This window comes from Colias eurytheme, chromosome 8 (assembly GCF_061535395.1).
Source record: "Colias eurytheme isolate Ceu_HAF_F1 chromosome 8, ilColEury1 Martin Lab GWU primary, whole genome shotgun sequence".
Classification (NCBI taxonomy): Eukaryota; Metazoa; Arthropoda; class Insecta; order Lepidoptera; family Pieridae; genus Colias; species Colias eurytheme.
The window spans coordinates 3308173-3323237 of NC_142987.1; the positions used below are offsets into that span (position 1 = coordinate 3308173).

The 15065-nt window shown below is 32.6% G+C and overlaps 1 protein-coding gene and 1 long non-coding RNA gene across 3 annotated transcripts in view; both read right to left on the reverse strand.

Moving 5' to 3' along the window:
- LOC149906375 (uncharacterized) overlaps positions 1-15065 on the reverse strand; it is a 260872-nt gene that overhangs the window by 46360 nt on the left and 199447 nt on the right. The window lies entirely within an intron of this gene.
- Positions 1316-6356, reverse strand: LOC149906378 (putative sodium-coupled neutral amino acid transporter 12). Of its 2 annotated transcripts, none has more exons than XM_090104539.1 (5): positions 6146-6356; positions 5536-5748; positions 4364-4620; positions 3363-3574; positions 1316-2435 (listed from the first exon to the last, which is right to left on the reverse strand). In XM_090104539.1, the coding sequence occupies exons 1-5, from the start codon at positions 6221-6223 to the stop codon at positions 1675-1677; spliced, it is 1521 nt and encodes a 506-aa protein (XP_089960665.1). In that variant the 5' UTR covers positions 6224-6356; the 3' UTR covers positions 1316-1674. The 2 variants fall into 2 exon arrangements, with proteins under 2 accessions (XP_089960665.1, XP_089960666.1); XM_090104540.1 differs by having other exon boundaries at positions 6221-6345.

Consider the following 15065-nt stretch of genomic DNA (forward strand, 5'->3'; position numbering starts at 1 on the left):
GACCCGTTCCGATGAATTATTGGAAAATTTAGGTAATACATATATTATATTCTTTAGCTTAGACGGAATATCTATAGGGTTAGTTATGTAAATATAATACATATAACCACAGACTAATAATAATATACTACGTATACAAATATAACATAATCTTAGATTTTTACGCCAAAAAAACGTATAAGCGCCCTAAGCTTACCTACATTTTAAGAACGGTCGATTAGTTTTGACTTTTGAGTTAAATTATAACAAATTAATATCTAAATATCCTCGTTATATAGATTGAAATATAACTTATATTATGTAGATCATTTGCAACTGTAAAGCGCGTCACACACGGTGAAGATACTATGTATAATATTTTATGTTAAGATTCTCTAATATAAAATATTACGAAATTTTGTGTCAGTGTGGGTCATTTGTAACAGGATGGCGGTTCTACAGGGGTCTTAGTACGCAATGACAAAAAGAAAAATGATGGTCAGAAGTTCAGAACGCTGATACCGGATACCTTAAGATACTGTAATGTTTTAGAAATTATAGTCGGCACGACCTTTGATTCCTATAACAGTTCCGTGTTAGTGATGGTTCGTTTCGATACTTTACTATTTTATAGGCAAAGGCGTGGCATGCATTCAGCCACGTCGGTATACATGTTTTTACAAATACAGGAGTGGAGAGGGAAAAAAAACATCAAATGGAACACACAAAATAATTTTTATTGTAAAAATACTCTGAATCAAATTATTACATCAGTCACTTCTTTTACAATAAAATATAGCTAGATACATAAATATAAAAATGGTTATTCTATCACAGTAAATTATTCATTATTATAATAATAATAATTTGCATGCTTAAATCGAACATTTAGGTAATCATTACAATTTTATTCCTCATAAAATATTCCACTATAATAATAATTACACGCAATTATTATACTTTTATAGTGGGAAATACAATTTAAAAGCACATAGTAACACGAAATACCTTACAATCATTTTTTTGAGTAGGTTAAATGCAAACTGTCTTTCATTTACACAAAATCTAGGCCATAGATAACTATAATGGTTGAAACCATATCACAAATTAGCACTAAAAAATTATCATAAGAGTTGAAAAAAAAATTGTTCAGTCTTCTTTATTATTAACATTCCTCCAATTATATGAATTATATCCGAATGTGTTTTAATCTCTGTGTAAATTATTGTACATTAAACAAAGGAAGACTTAATTTTCAGAGAGCTTGTTCATAAAACATGCACTTGTCATGATAAAATATAAGCTCTGAATTATAAAAATATTTGAGCTACAGTGGCAACGATTTGATGCATGAAATATAAAAATTTAATGATAATTTAACGACACAATTACAATTTCATTTAAAATCATAAATAATTCAATCTAGTAATGTGTGTGAAAAACTTTGTACTTTTCCAACGTAAATCGAACTTTAATCTTGACATAATCGTTTCTGTCTCAATATAACAAACAAAACACTTTTCTTTTGGTAATAACTAATAAGAATGAATAAAATACGTAATAAATGTACGTTTATGACAACAATAAAAGCATCTGTATCTGGTAACATCTTGTTTATGAGGGTAATAATTAGTTTAAGCGATTTTACGGCCATAAAGTTTCCCATTAAAACTTTTATTGCAACGACATTCAATGTCAAGAGCTCTTTTCGAACATATTAACGGATACCAATATGATGCACATGAAAGACCACAATAAAACAAACACAGCCCAGGCTACGTTTGAAAAGGGACTTTTATATTTATTGACTACGCCTAGCCCCAATAAATTAGAACAATGGCGTCTTGCAGAAAGCACTAGGAACGTAGGTATTAAATACTGTATCCCAGTACCCGCATAAGACCCTGTAAACTTTATAAGAATGCTTATATCTTCTAGGAAATAAGTCAACAGCAACGGTGGAACAACAGCGACAACGGGGAACAACATCTTCCTGAGAATAAAATTGTATGTTTCCAAACGACTCGTATCCAAGAACATACTTTGCAAATTGTTTCTCAACGTAATAGCGATGATAGGAAAGCTAGTGGATAGCGTAAAAACTGGGAACAACGCTAGGAAATATTCGACAATTTCTAGGAAAATATTTTCATTATCTGTGGGCACGAAATTTAGAGTGTACAGGTCATTTAAGTGAGCAAACGCGAACGCACCCGTAAAAGCTAGTAAGAGATAGAATATGCTAATTAGAAGGTAGTCTAAAGCAAGATGGAGGCCTAGATATCCTTTTCCCCGTATTGGGGATATAAGGCCGGGCAGTGAATGGTGGCACATAAAGGAGTACACACACGCTCCGAACAGTGTGGGCATTCCGGTGAAGTCGAACGCTGGCGGTCTGCCTTGCGGTCCGTGTTTGATGAGGAGGTGGATCGCCATTGTTATCATTATTGCGAATGCTGGAATAAAAAAAAAATACTTTTAAAACCTGAATCTAAGAAATTTACTATCTACACCTAAGTACTATACTATTATAAAGCTGAAGTGTTTGTTTGAACGCGCTAATCTCAGGAACTACTAGTCCGATTTAAAAAATTCTTTCGGTGTTAGATAGGCCATTTATCGAGGAAGGCTATAGGCCAATATCATCACGCTAAGACTAACAGGAGCGGAGCAATGCGGGTGAAACCGCGGAGCACAGCTAGTGTTTAATAAATTATTTAAAACAATAGTAATAATCGTTGTAAACATGGAAAATGCTTTTGCTCTCGATTTAAAAGAATATATGCTGCATTAGATTGTAATTTCTCGCTAACTCGCGAGATTGCAAACTCGAAAAATTGTAATCCATTACATGCCTACAGCTTATTTCATTTTAACTCATTATTTTTGTTCATTAGATTATAAAAAAAAGATAAATTCTAAACAAATGAAAATTTTACGGTGGCATACACACATCAAGAAAGTCTAGGGATACTTTGTATTGAATACCGCAATAAGACAAGAATGTAAATTAATGGAAACAGTGACAAGACTGATTATTTATAACGTTTATTTATGACATTTTTATTTGAAAAAATAAAGTCAATTTTCGTAAAAATAAAAAAATTACAAGAAATGAACATCCTTATCATCTTAATTACAACCTTGGTCAGTCAAATTTATATTTTAAATCAAAATTAAAAAAAAAAACAATGCAGTTTTTTTTATGAAAGACCTTTAATTTAAATGATATTCATATTACATAAATCTTCAAATTCAAAATTGCACTTCTTCATAGATTTTAAAATATTTGATACACCCATTATATCCCTAAACTTTGTTGATATCAATTTGAAATTATTGAAACATTACTTTTTTGTATAATATACCAGATAAACACTTACCAAGCCACCGCATACCCGACGTGAAAAGTTGCAAATACTTTGTTTTCTGTACATTAAAGAAGACAAAAGGTCCCATAGCCGCGAAGAAAGTCAACAGAGCGACTCTGTAGCAATCCAGCCGAGTGTAAACTCCAGTTTCTGATGACGTCACGTTGAAGCAAGGCATCGAGTCCCAGTCCGTTATGTTTGTCATGTTTGATGGTATTGTTGAACTGAAAACAGACATAGAAAATTTGGTGATCAAATGAAATTAATGTAATTTCTAAATCAAATCTGTTATTACTTATTAAGTACTGATTACTTAATAAGTAATAATAAATTTGATTTGATTTAAGTACTTATTTCTTAATAAGTAATAACAGATTTGATTTAGAAATTAAAGATTTTTTAACGGATTTTAAACGCGATTTATTCATTATATTATTTTCCCGACGTATCGAACACTTTACGGGGAGACTCCCCGTGACCACGCTCGCTGTTGTTCCCTGTGACGTAAAAATCTTTAATTTTTAAATGTATAATACTCGCGTAAAATCAAACACTAGAAAATACTATCAGATTTGATTTGAAATCATTCATACATCAATATGGAAGAGATCTAGTTTGACTGTAGTAATAAGTAGTTTTCCAATGTATAAACTAGTAATTAGGTTTAAGTAATATTTATTTTCTTTAGAACATGTTACAAACCTTTGTTATTATTATAGTATCAAATAAATTATTAAAAAGTACATTTTGTTTTATTTTGCGCCTTCCCAATCCGATCAACTTAATTCCCTAACTCTATCTATACTAATATTATAAAGCTGAAGAGTTTGTTTGTTTTATTGAACGCGCTAATCTCGGGAACTACTGGTCTGATTTGAAAAATTCTTTCAGTATTAGATAGCCCATTTATCAATAAAGGCTATATATCATCACACTAAGACAAACAGGAGCGGAGCAATGCGGGTGAAACCGCGGGGCACAGCTAGTAACAGATAAATAAAAAAAATATTTACCACACAACATCCATCAAAGACTTAGCAACGGCAGCTGAATAAATCGACAGATCTCCATACAAATACACACACAGTGTACAATAGAACATGGTCCGTCCGCTCTTGCTCAGGAACAGATTGGCCATTTCTCCGAGTTCAATCCTTTTATCCAAACTGTAGTATCTGGAAGGTATTGAGTCACCACAGACCAGGGGATCCTCCAGTTCTCCATAGTGTGTGCTTGCCTGATCTTCCTCTGAATGGTCTTCATCTTGCACCTATATAGGTGTATAATGTCTTTAATACTAATTTCTAGGAAAGAATTATATGAAGCAATATAAGAGTGATTTGATTTATCAATAGTCAATTAATTATATAATTAATAAGTTTTATGTTTTAATCAATTATTGGGTTTATTTTCCAAATTTCACAAATGAATGTATATCACTACATATTATAAAACAAAGTTGCTTTCTCTGTCCCTATGTCCCTTTGTATGCTTAAATCTTTAAAACTACGAAACGGACTTTGATGCGGTTTTTTTTAATAGAGTGATTCAAGAGGAAGGTTTTAGTATATAATTTATAATGTTTTAGACAAAGAGGGTGAAGCCGCGGACGGAAATCTAGTCTTATAATATTCTAACAAAGCTAATATCTTATCAAAAGCTAGTATATAAACAATTTTCTCACAATTATAACTCTTGTTATTTTTATTATTCAGCAGAAATTAAACAAAAATAAAACTACTTTTGATCATTTTACACAACTTTATTTCCAATAACATGTTTATAAGATCTGCTGAATGGATTTGAATGGTTTTTGGTTAGTTACAATAATCTCTACTGGGATTAGAATAGTAACTGATAAAATTTTGAAAAATAAAAAAAAATTACAACTCACAGACCCGGAGCGAACAACTAGTTATTGCTCTGATAACTTATATTTCAATTTCATTAGTCATTTCATTTTCAGTTTATAAATATGTATATGTGTAAACATTTATGAAAGCTATTTTTAGCAATAACAGATAGCATTATGAGATTGATATTGTAATTATTATTTTCATTACTGCAAGTCAACATTTATGTTACATTTTTGTATACCTAATCAGTTTTGATAGTAATGTTTTTATTAGATTATTCGTTATAAAACTAGAAAACAAATTATTCTCAGATATTATTCATAACTTACACTGTTCCTCTTAATAAATTGCAATCTCTTCCACTTAAACACAGCATTAGCGCATGCCATAGTTTCTATAACATATGTAGCGTTCATGAAACTCATGAAGGCAAGGAACACAAGGGAAATTGTGCTGAGACCCCATCCTGCTCTGGCAAAAGCTGCGGGTAATGTGAGAGCCCCCGTTCCAACTATCAAATTAAATATATATATTAATCCCACCTGAAAAAGATTTGTTATTATTTTAATGTGTATAAAACTCATTTAAATATAAAAAGATGAAACAATTGTGTTTACATTTTACTATTCTGTACATTTTCCTACACCATCTAAGCTATTTCGTTCTTAATTCCATACAGTTAAAATTTTGAGGGTATTCTTTAAATTATTCGTGACTAAAGTACTCGATCTAAGTGAAAACTGAATACCTACAGTTCTATCTTATTTCTGATTAAAAGTTTAATTTACAGTTACAGAGCTCTTAAAAATGACAAAATAAACAGAAACATATGTTCCATTTCAACGTGTGATGTGACGTGCCGATCTAAAGTAACCTTGCTATTACTTTTCTCGTAGAACTTAAAATAATTATAACAAAGATAGAACAAAGAAATCATACCCAAATAGAGTATTGATCACCAGCCTCAGCTAAAGGCATTTTTAATATTTTTCTCACAGACCAGGCTCGCCTAACCATAACATATGGATTGCATACGACATCACTCTGCTTTGGCTATTCTGAACGCAGAAACTATAATAATTTTTACTATTGTTTTGATAAATTTCAATTTTCAGGTGATATTAAAATAATATTTGATAACAATCAAAATGACAGTGACAGTCTGTAGTGACAGCTGACATATTTCGTGATTCGTCGGAAGCTCGGAGCAATAGGCATGACGAAAGATTTTTAAATCCTCTTCCATAATGTGTGTATACGTTTACTATACAAGAAAATCCCTATATTTCGGTAATATACTTAAATTTAACGAAGATAAAAGCCATTTTTCAAAAAATATTTATTAACTGTGCCAAAACAGCTCGCAGGTGTCATGGCGTAGGCGTGACGTCAAACTTTGGTAAATACGTAATTATTTGTACGCATTGCGAAGAAAATTAAAAAAGTCTTTATTTAATATGTGTTATAGAAACGAATTTCAAAGTTTATGAGTGGTGTGCAGTATTGCAGTATGAATCCACATAAAAATAATGCTCAAAAATGTGTTAGTACTTATTTCAAGCGAGAAATAATAAGAAATGATTGTATAAAGTTGGTGCGGAGAACTCGAACCACGTATTCGTGAATTCGCAATTGTATTTCTGTTCTGAGTCGATAAAGCATACGTGAAACAATAGAAAATAAATAAAAATGCGTATTCTCAACATATTCATAACAACAAAACACATCTGACGCGAGTTGTTTACTTAAGGGGCTACTTACTGCCAAATGCCTGTTTTCTTCGTCTAACTACTCTTCGGTTAGTGAATATAAATGTCCAAAAAAAATATATGTTACTTATTAGACCTTAAACTTTAATTTGAACGTTTGAAATAATTCTATCTATAAAAATAATGTCCGAAAAAATATTCCAAAGTGGAGCATTTCTTGTTTGAATTTTCGTAACTACGTCTAAACGGTATGGAGTTTTGCTATTTTTCTTTCACAATAATATTTTAAAAGGTGTTTGTCATAAATTGTACGTTTGACGAGACAAGGCAAGTTCTTATTGAGCTACAAATAATTATTCACTGTTTTCTAAATGAAATGAAATGAGCGGGTCCGTGCGCGGGCGACGGGCGGCACTGTAGCTCGAACTGTCGGACGAGGAGGTTGTGCTGCTCATTCTCTAAAATTGTATTTTGCCTGATTGTGGATGGCAATTTTGTGCAATTTTTCTTTGGACAATTTTGTGCGTGCGCGTGGTTTCACATAAGTTTTCTTTTAACTATGTTTGCGAATGTGTGCCCGCCTGCTACTAACTAAGTTTTCTATTAGAAATCTTGTTTTGAACTTGCTTTTTTCTCAGTCGGGTTTTTTAACAACTTTTTTATTTTATGCTTTTTAGTAGCACATTGATTAGCTTAGTAGGTCAAAGCCCTACACCAAATACCCGTTACGTCAAGATGGCGGGACTTCCTCAGGCATTTTGAAAATTATGTACCTATAATTTAGTGCATAATTAGTAGGTACTATTTTATACTTTCGTAAAAAACTTCTACTCTAACAGGATTTCAAGATATTCTATAAACAAAGTGGTCCCGCCATTCTGACGTCAAAACAATAAATATGCGTAGCAAAAATAAGATGGAGTAACTTTCTATACTTATTTTCCGGTTTTCAAAAATTCGTAACTCAAAAACTAAAAGTATCCTCAAAGTGAAATTTCAGATTTGGGTTCCATAGGACAATAGCTAACCACAAAAAAATTTACGACTCTCAACTCCACGCCCTATAAAGTACAATTTTACCTTTTTAAACTATTAAAATAGTAAATTCAGTATAAAAAAGTAAAATAAAGTTTTTTAATAGCGCCTGAAAAAATTACAATGTTAATAAAATTGCATTTCTTTCAGGCGCTTTTCTCTTAAAATTTCGTTCGCAAATACCTATCATCACTGATTTCATTTCACAAAAATAAATCTATGTTGTTTTATAATTGTAGGTAATATAAGCATGATACACTTTTTTGGAATCCTTATTATGATACCTTTAATTTGATACCCATATTGCAGAAAAAGATTTTTTTTTTTTCGTATTTTAGTCTAGCAACCCACATTTTTCTTTTTTTTTTGTCACCTATCTAACAAAACTTGGGCTAATACGACGAATCTAACGATACCCTAATTAAGGAAATCCATCCAGTGGTTCGGAAGATATCAGAGTATAAAGAATATTAGATACATACAAAGATAGGCGCGAAAAACATAACCCTTCTTTTTAGTCGGGTTATAAAAATGCCCGAGCTGCTGCGGAACGCGACGCGAGCGGATAGTTGCGATAGCGCGGATCACGCTCTGCGCACGTAAAAATGAAGCGGGGGTGCGTGGCTAGCGCGGGGAGAACGTCCAAATCCTCAAAGTCGTTTCACTGTTACTACAACCTTAAGCGTGACGTCACGCGTGTTTTAGTCAAAATGGCTAACTGCAGAATTTCAATGTTTTATTTTATTGATAATCTCATTAATCTTAATGGTTTTAAGATTTCTAAGTCACTATATTGAATTTATTTATTGTACATTTTCCCTTAAAAACACTAATACAATCATTTATGGATACCGTCGTCATGCCTATTATCAAGCCTGGAGAAGTAACAATTAATTGAACGTTTCTTATATAGTGGCTCTCTTTTATTCAATACCCTAATTAATGCGATAGAAAGAGACAACACACTGTTATCTACTTGGCATTGAAATCCACAAGTAGCCACTTTTTGTTCTAAAAAGGTAGTGCTTGCCACTTTATCGAATACTAAAATATCGATAAATTAAAAAATTAAGTTATAAAATTGCTTGAAGATAACACAGCTCAACAAAAAAACAATTTTTTTTTGTTGCCCTGGATATTTCTACAGATTTATATAATTCAAGTACCCAGTTTGCGGATGTAATCATTAAAATTATATAATTGGCTCTAGTTTTTTTTTAATTTGGATTTTCATATATTACATTTTCTTACGGCCCTTCAGAATACGGGTTAATAACAAGTGTTTATTTTTTGGTGAATTACGTTTTCTGCACATTTATTCGCTCAGACATAACCCTATTCTATAAAACTGGCCGTAGAATATCATAATAATAAATGATTTCTGTAAAAAAATCATTTTTATGAACAACAATGTTCGGTTTGTATTGAGTTGAAGAAACCCAGTAGCACTAGTTCAGCAAAGTGGATAGGTATACGAAATTCCCTTGATGTTTTTATTAATAGAATTAGACAAAGCAAATTAATTAGGAATAATTAATAAATATGAGAATTTAGGCCTTTGAGGAAATCTAAAAGTAGGTATAAGAAGAATACCCGACGGCCCTACAGGACGGGCGTGTCGAAAATTGATAAAAGATGAAAATTTAACAAAATTTTATAACTGATGCTGAATGTAAATTTATGGAGAGATATAGTATTGGTAAATTTAAGGTAAATTTAAAACACCAAATTATAAAGAAATTGCACAACAGTTGTTAAAAAACTTCATTATTTTATGAGCAATTACGAACATAAAGCTACACTTTCCTCACAGTCTCCTGGATAGATATCCAGTAAATCTGCGAAATTTCTGTGAGAAACAGGAAGAACGCATCGAAAAAGAAGTAAAAATTATGGAATAAAGGTATTAGGGTATATGGGATCGTCACATGATGGCAGATTACTGATAGTCCATAACAAAACTATTGTCCCAAAATTAACTAAGAAGAGAAGCTTATAAAATCTATTTCCTTGTACTATGTATTTCATAAGTTTTAATGATTTTTCTCTATTTTATATCCATTTGAATTAATTAAATACTAAAACAAAACAATAAGTAAAACTTTGTAATAAATAAATGATATTAAACAAATATACCTACTATTTCATGCTGCGTTTTAGAGTGTAATAAGAAAATTAGGATTAAAAAGAACTAGAGCCAATCTACCAAAGCCATTAATAGTTTTATACAGTGGCGTAGCTATCATAGGGACAGGTGGTGCAGTGCACCAGGGCCCCGGAGCTCAGAGGGCCCTCAAACCTCAGCTTTGAAAAAATAAATATTTTTTTTTTCAATAAAAAAAAAATTTTCGACACACTAAATTCATCAATGTTTCCAGTAAAAGTGTTCAACTGTCAAAATTAGATGACATCACCGATTTTCATACTGTACGCAGCAGCAACGGTTACAGTGTTACTAATAAACAATTAAATAATGTCCTATAATATTTATTTAGTATTGACTACCCTCTCAAACACCGAACGGCCCGATCGGGCCGCGCTATGACGAATTACGCCATTCTGTTAAACATCGTGCGGCCCGATCGCGCCGCGCTTCCTCATTCGACTTTGGACGAAAACATTGGACGAAACAACGGATAAATTGAAAAAGTATAGAAATGACTTCGAGTCCTTCAAATCCAAGGCCACCGAAACCGCGAGAAAATACGATATCGATCCTACCTTTCCATAAAAGCGACGAAGAAAAACTAAAAAGCATTTCGATGAATTGGCTTCTGATCACCGATTCGAAAACCAGGAAGAAGTCTTTAGAGTAACTATTTTCAACAATGTACTCGACATAATAATCAATCAGTTAGATGCGCGTTTTATTGGTATGAGTGCAGTTTGTAAATCGTTCGACTTCCTGATGCCAAAAAACTTGCTTAGCTGGAATGAAACTATTTTACTCGAGAAATGTGATCAGTTTCAGAAGAAATATTGCGATATAATTGGACCCAATTTCTCGCTCCAATTTCTTAATGTATATCATCTGATTCTCCCTCAATTGATGGAGACGTGGTCTATTCGCCAGCTTTGCAAAGAAATTATAACAAAATTTGGTGTGCTCGAATGTGACCTTACGGAAGTGAGCGATGGATGTTTCATACAATTCCTGTTACTTCCGCGGCAGCAGAAATATCTTTCAGTAAACTGAAGATTATAAAAAATTATTTAAGAAACAGCATTCGACAAGATCGCCTCCGACATTTATCGTTAACTAGCTTTCCACCCGCAGCTTCGCCCGCGCAGGCAAAGAAAAACCCGCATAGTTCCCGTTCCCGTGGGATTTCCGCGATAAAACCTATCCTATTTCCCGGGATAAAAAGTAGCCTATGTCTTTTCTCGGGTATCAAAATATCTCTATACCAAAGGAGAATGGGCATTTTACTATGGAAGTTGGGCCTGAACCCTTGAGTTGGACCAATACACATGAGATATTGTTTTTATAATAGATCATAACAGGAAAAATATATATATATAAAAATAATCAACCGGGTTTTTGTACAGTCACATCAAGTTTTATTCCTTTGTGTATAATATTTTTTACAATAAATAACTGTTATAAGACAATGACAATATCTTTATGTTACTCCAATTCACTTTCACTTACAAATACGTACTAATTTTAAGCCTTCTAATAACCGAAATACACTACACAGTACCTTGCTTGGTACCTACCAAGCAGGTACCTATACCGTGTTTATTATAATTCAACGTAGTTAGACGTTTTTTGTGGTTAAGGGTGCTATAACAGTTTTTTAACAAAAACCGCTATTTTACGGTACAATTTTAACTCAAAGCACTTACACGTGAGAACAAAGTAATATCTTAATTTAAAGATAATATATTCAGTTATACGATCATCTTATAAAAATTGTACGACGTCATACAAAATTGTCACTGAAATACGATTTTCCCAGCACAATGATCGCATAAAATGCAAAAAAATGGGGTCTAAACCGGTACACTTTTAAGAAAATTAAAAGCCTAATCTATCTTCTTACCTATAAATTATTGAGGGATATATAGTCCTTTATAGATTGTGATAATTTTTTTGTATCTAAATCAAAATTTTATTTCAATTATAAGCTAAATTAAAAATACTTGTCGATTTCTTCATACATTTTGCTCTCGCGGGTCGTCAGACCGCGCTCAGAAGCGCTCTTGGAAGGACGGGTGTATCGCCCCTCGTCCCAAAAATAAAAACGAATTAGAAAAAGATTATTGTGCGTATACTGTCGTTTTCGTGATTTGAAATATTTGATACTTTATAAGAGTAAACTGTATAAGTTTCATATTCCAGTTATTTGTAATTTAAAATTATGTTTTAAAAATTATGTTGACTGAGATCCTCTTTTTTTATGGGTTGTTGAACGGATTGGTGGGGTAAAGCAATTTGACAAAACTTAAATCCAAAATGGCGCCGACGAAAATTTGCCATCTTTTCGTCATGGGTGTCATTTTCATGGTTTTTGGGGTACCTATTAACCAATATGAGGTCAAAAATAAAATCCAAGATGGCGCCGACGAAAATTTTACATCTTTTCATCATGGGTGTCATTTTCATGGTTCTTGGGGTAGCTATTAACTAATATGAGGTCAAAACTAAAATCCAAGATGGCGCCGACGAAAATTTTACATCTTTTCGTCATGGGTGTCATTTTCATGGTTTTTGGGGTAGCTATTAACTAATATGAGGTCAAAACTAAAATCCAAGATGGCGCCGACGAAAATTTTACATCTTTTCGTCATGGGTGTCATTTTCATGGTTTTTGGGGTAGCTATTAACCAATATGAGGTCAAAAATAAAATCCAAGATGGCGCCGACGAAAATTTTACATCTCTTCGTCATGGGTGTCATTTTCATGGTTTTTGGGGTAGCTATTAACCAATATGAGGTCAAAAATAAAATCCAAGATGGCGCCGACGAAAATTTTACATCTTTTCGTCATGGGTGTCATTTTCATGGTTTTTGGGGTAGCTTTTAACCAATATGAGGTCAAAAATAAAATCCAAGATGGCGCCGACGAAAATTTTACATCTTTTCGTCATGGGTGTCATTTTCATGGTTTTTGGGGTAGCTTTTAACCAATATGAGGTCAAAAATAAAATCCAAGATGGCGCCGACGAAAATTTTACATCTTTTCGTCATGGGTGTCATTTTCATGGTTTTTGGGGTAGCTTTTAACCAATATGAGGTCAAAAATAAAATCCAAGATGGCGCCGACGAAAATTTTACATCTTTTCGTCATGGGTGTCATTTTCATGGTTTTTGGGGTAGCTATTAACCAATATGAGGTCAAAAATAAAATCCAAGATGGCGCCGACGAAAATTTTACATCTTTTCGTCATGGGTGTCATTTTCATGGTTTTTGGGGTAGCTATTAACCAATATGAGGTCAAAAATAAAATCCAAGGTGGCGCCGACGAAAATCTGTTATTTTATTTTAGTTTACTTCTTTATTATTAAGAAAATTACACCTATGACGTAAAGATGTCAAATTTTCGTCGGCGCCATCTTGGATTTTGGTTTTAACCTCATATTCGTTAATAGCTACCCCAAAAACCATGAAAATGACACCCATCACGATAAAAGTCAAATTTTCGTCGGCGCCATCTTGGATTTTGGTTTTAACCTCATATTCGTTTATAGCTACCCCAAAAACCATGAAAATGACACCCATCACGAAAAAAAGTCAAATTTTCGTCGGCGCCATCTTAGATTTTAGTTTTGACCTCATATTAGTTAATAGCTACCCCAAAAACCATGAAAATGACACCCATGACGAAAAGATGTAAAATTTTCGTCGGCGCCATCTTGGATTTTAGTTTTGACCTCATATTTGTTAAGAGCTACTCCAAAACCTTGAAATTGACACCCATGACGAAAAGATGTAAAATTTTCGTCGGCGCCATCTTGGATTTTAGTTTTGACCTCATATTGGTTAATAGCTACCCCAAAAACTACCCACACTTGCAAATGTGTTTGCTACGTAGGAAAAGTTCAGATTTAAGAGTATCCTAGGTAATGTGTTATGTGACGAATACCTATAATTTATTTCATTCCGACTATTTTTCGGAATAACATACATTTACTAAGAATTGTATACAATGCCGGATTTAATACAGTGCCGGTAACATCATATGTATGATAATAATTCTACATTTCTTAAAAAGCTTTGATATTGTATACAATTCATAGATTATTATTCAATGAAATAACGATGTAAAATAGTCACACTTTTTTAAGTTGTTTGAATATACTAACATACTTATTAGGATCGTACCTACTAATAAAAGTAACAAAATGAATTTTTAAAGTTCCTAGTAATCTTCTGGAATCAATTTCAATAAAAATACATAATATCAAAAATTAAAAATAATATCAAGTATGAAGATGGTCTATAAAATGGAATGCGCTATGTTTACGTGAGCGTGATATTGCCGCGAACAAAGTTACGTCGTTAGATACCTAAATTTGAGTAACGCAGATTTGTGACAGCGTCCTTAAACTCAGTCACTCCAGTGATATTTAGATTTATATTTACTTGACTCGAATTAAAAACACCGTTATTGTGCGCAAAATAATAGCCAAATAAATAAAACTTTTTGTCTTGACTGTACAAGAACCCGGTTGATTTATTTTTTTATTTTATTTTTTTCGTAAGGTATCTATCACAAAAACAATATTTCGTGTGTATTGGTCTTAGCCCAAGTTTCAGGCCCAATTTAACCATTCTCCTTTCATGCAAATTGGTTCAGTAGAGACTAGAGTAACAGACAGACAGACAGAGTTACTTTCGCATTTATAATATTATTAATTAGGATTGCAATAGAAAATGAGGCGGCATCAAACTTGGATTTGAGTGAAATTATAGACGAATTCGCAAAAATTAAAGCGCGCAAGAGATTGTGAATTGGGCGGGGAATTCTGTTAAAAATCGTTTTTTCCATTAATTAATCTCATATGTATAATAAATATTCTATATTGTTATGTGCGTCGTTGTTTATTTATTCCCTTTTTCTTCTATTAAACACATGGAGATTCTAATCGAGACGACGTATGGATTTAG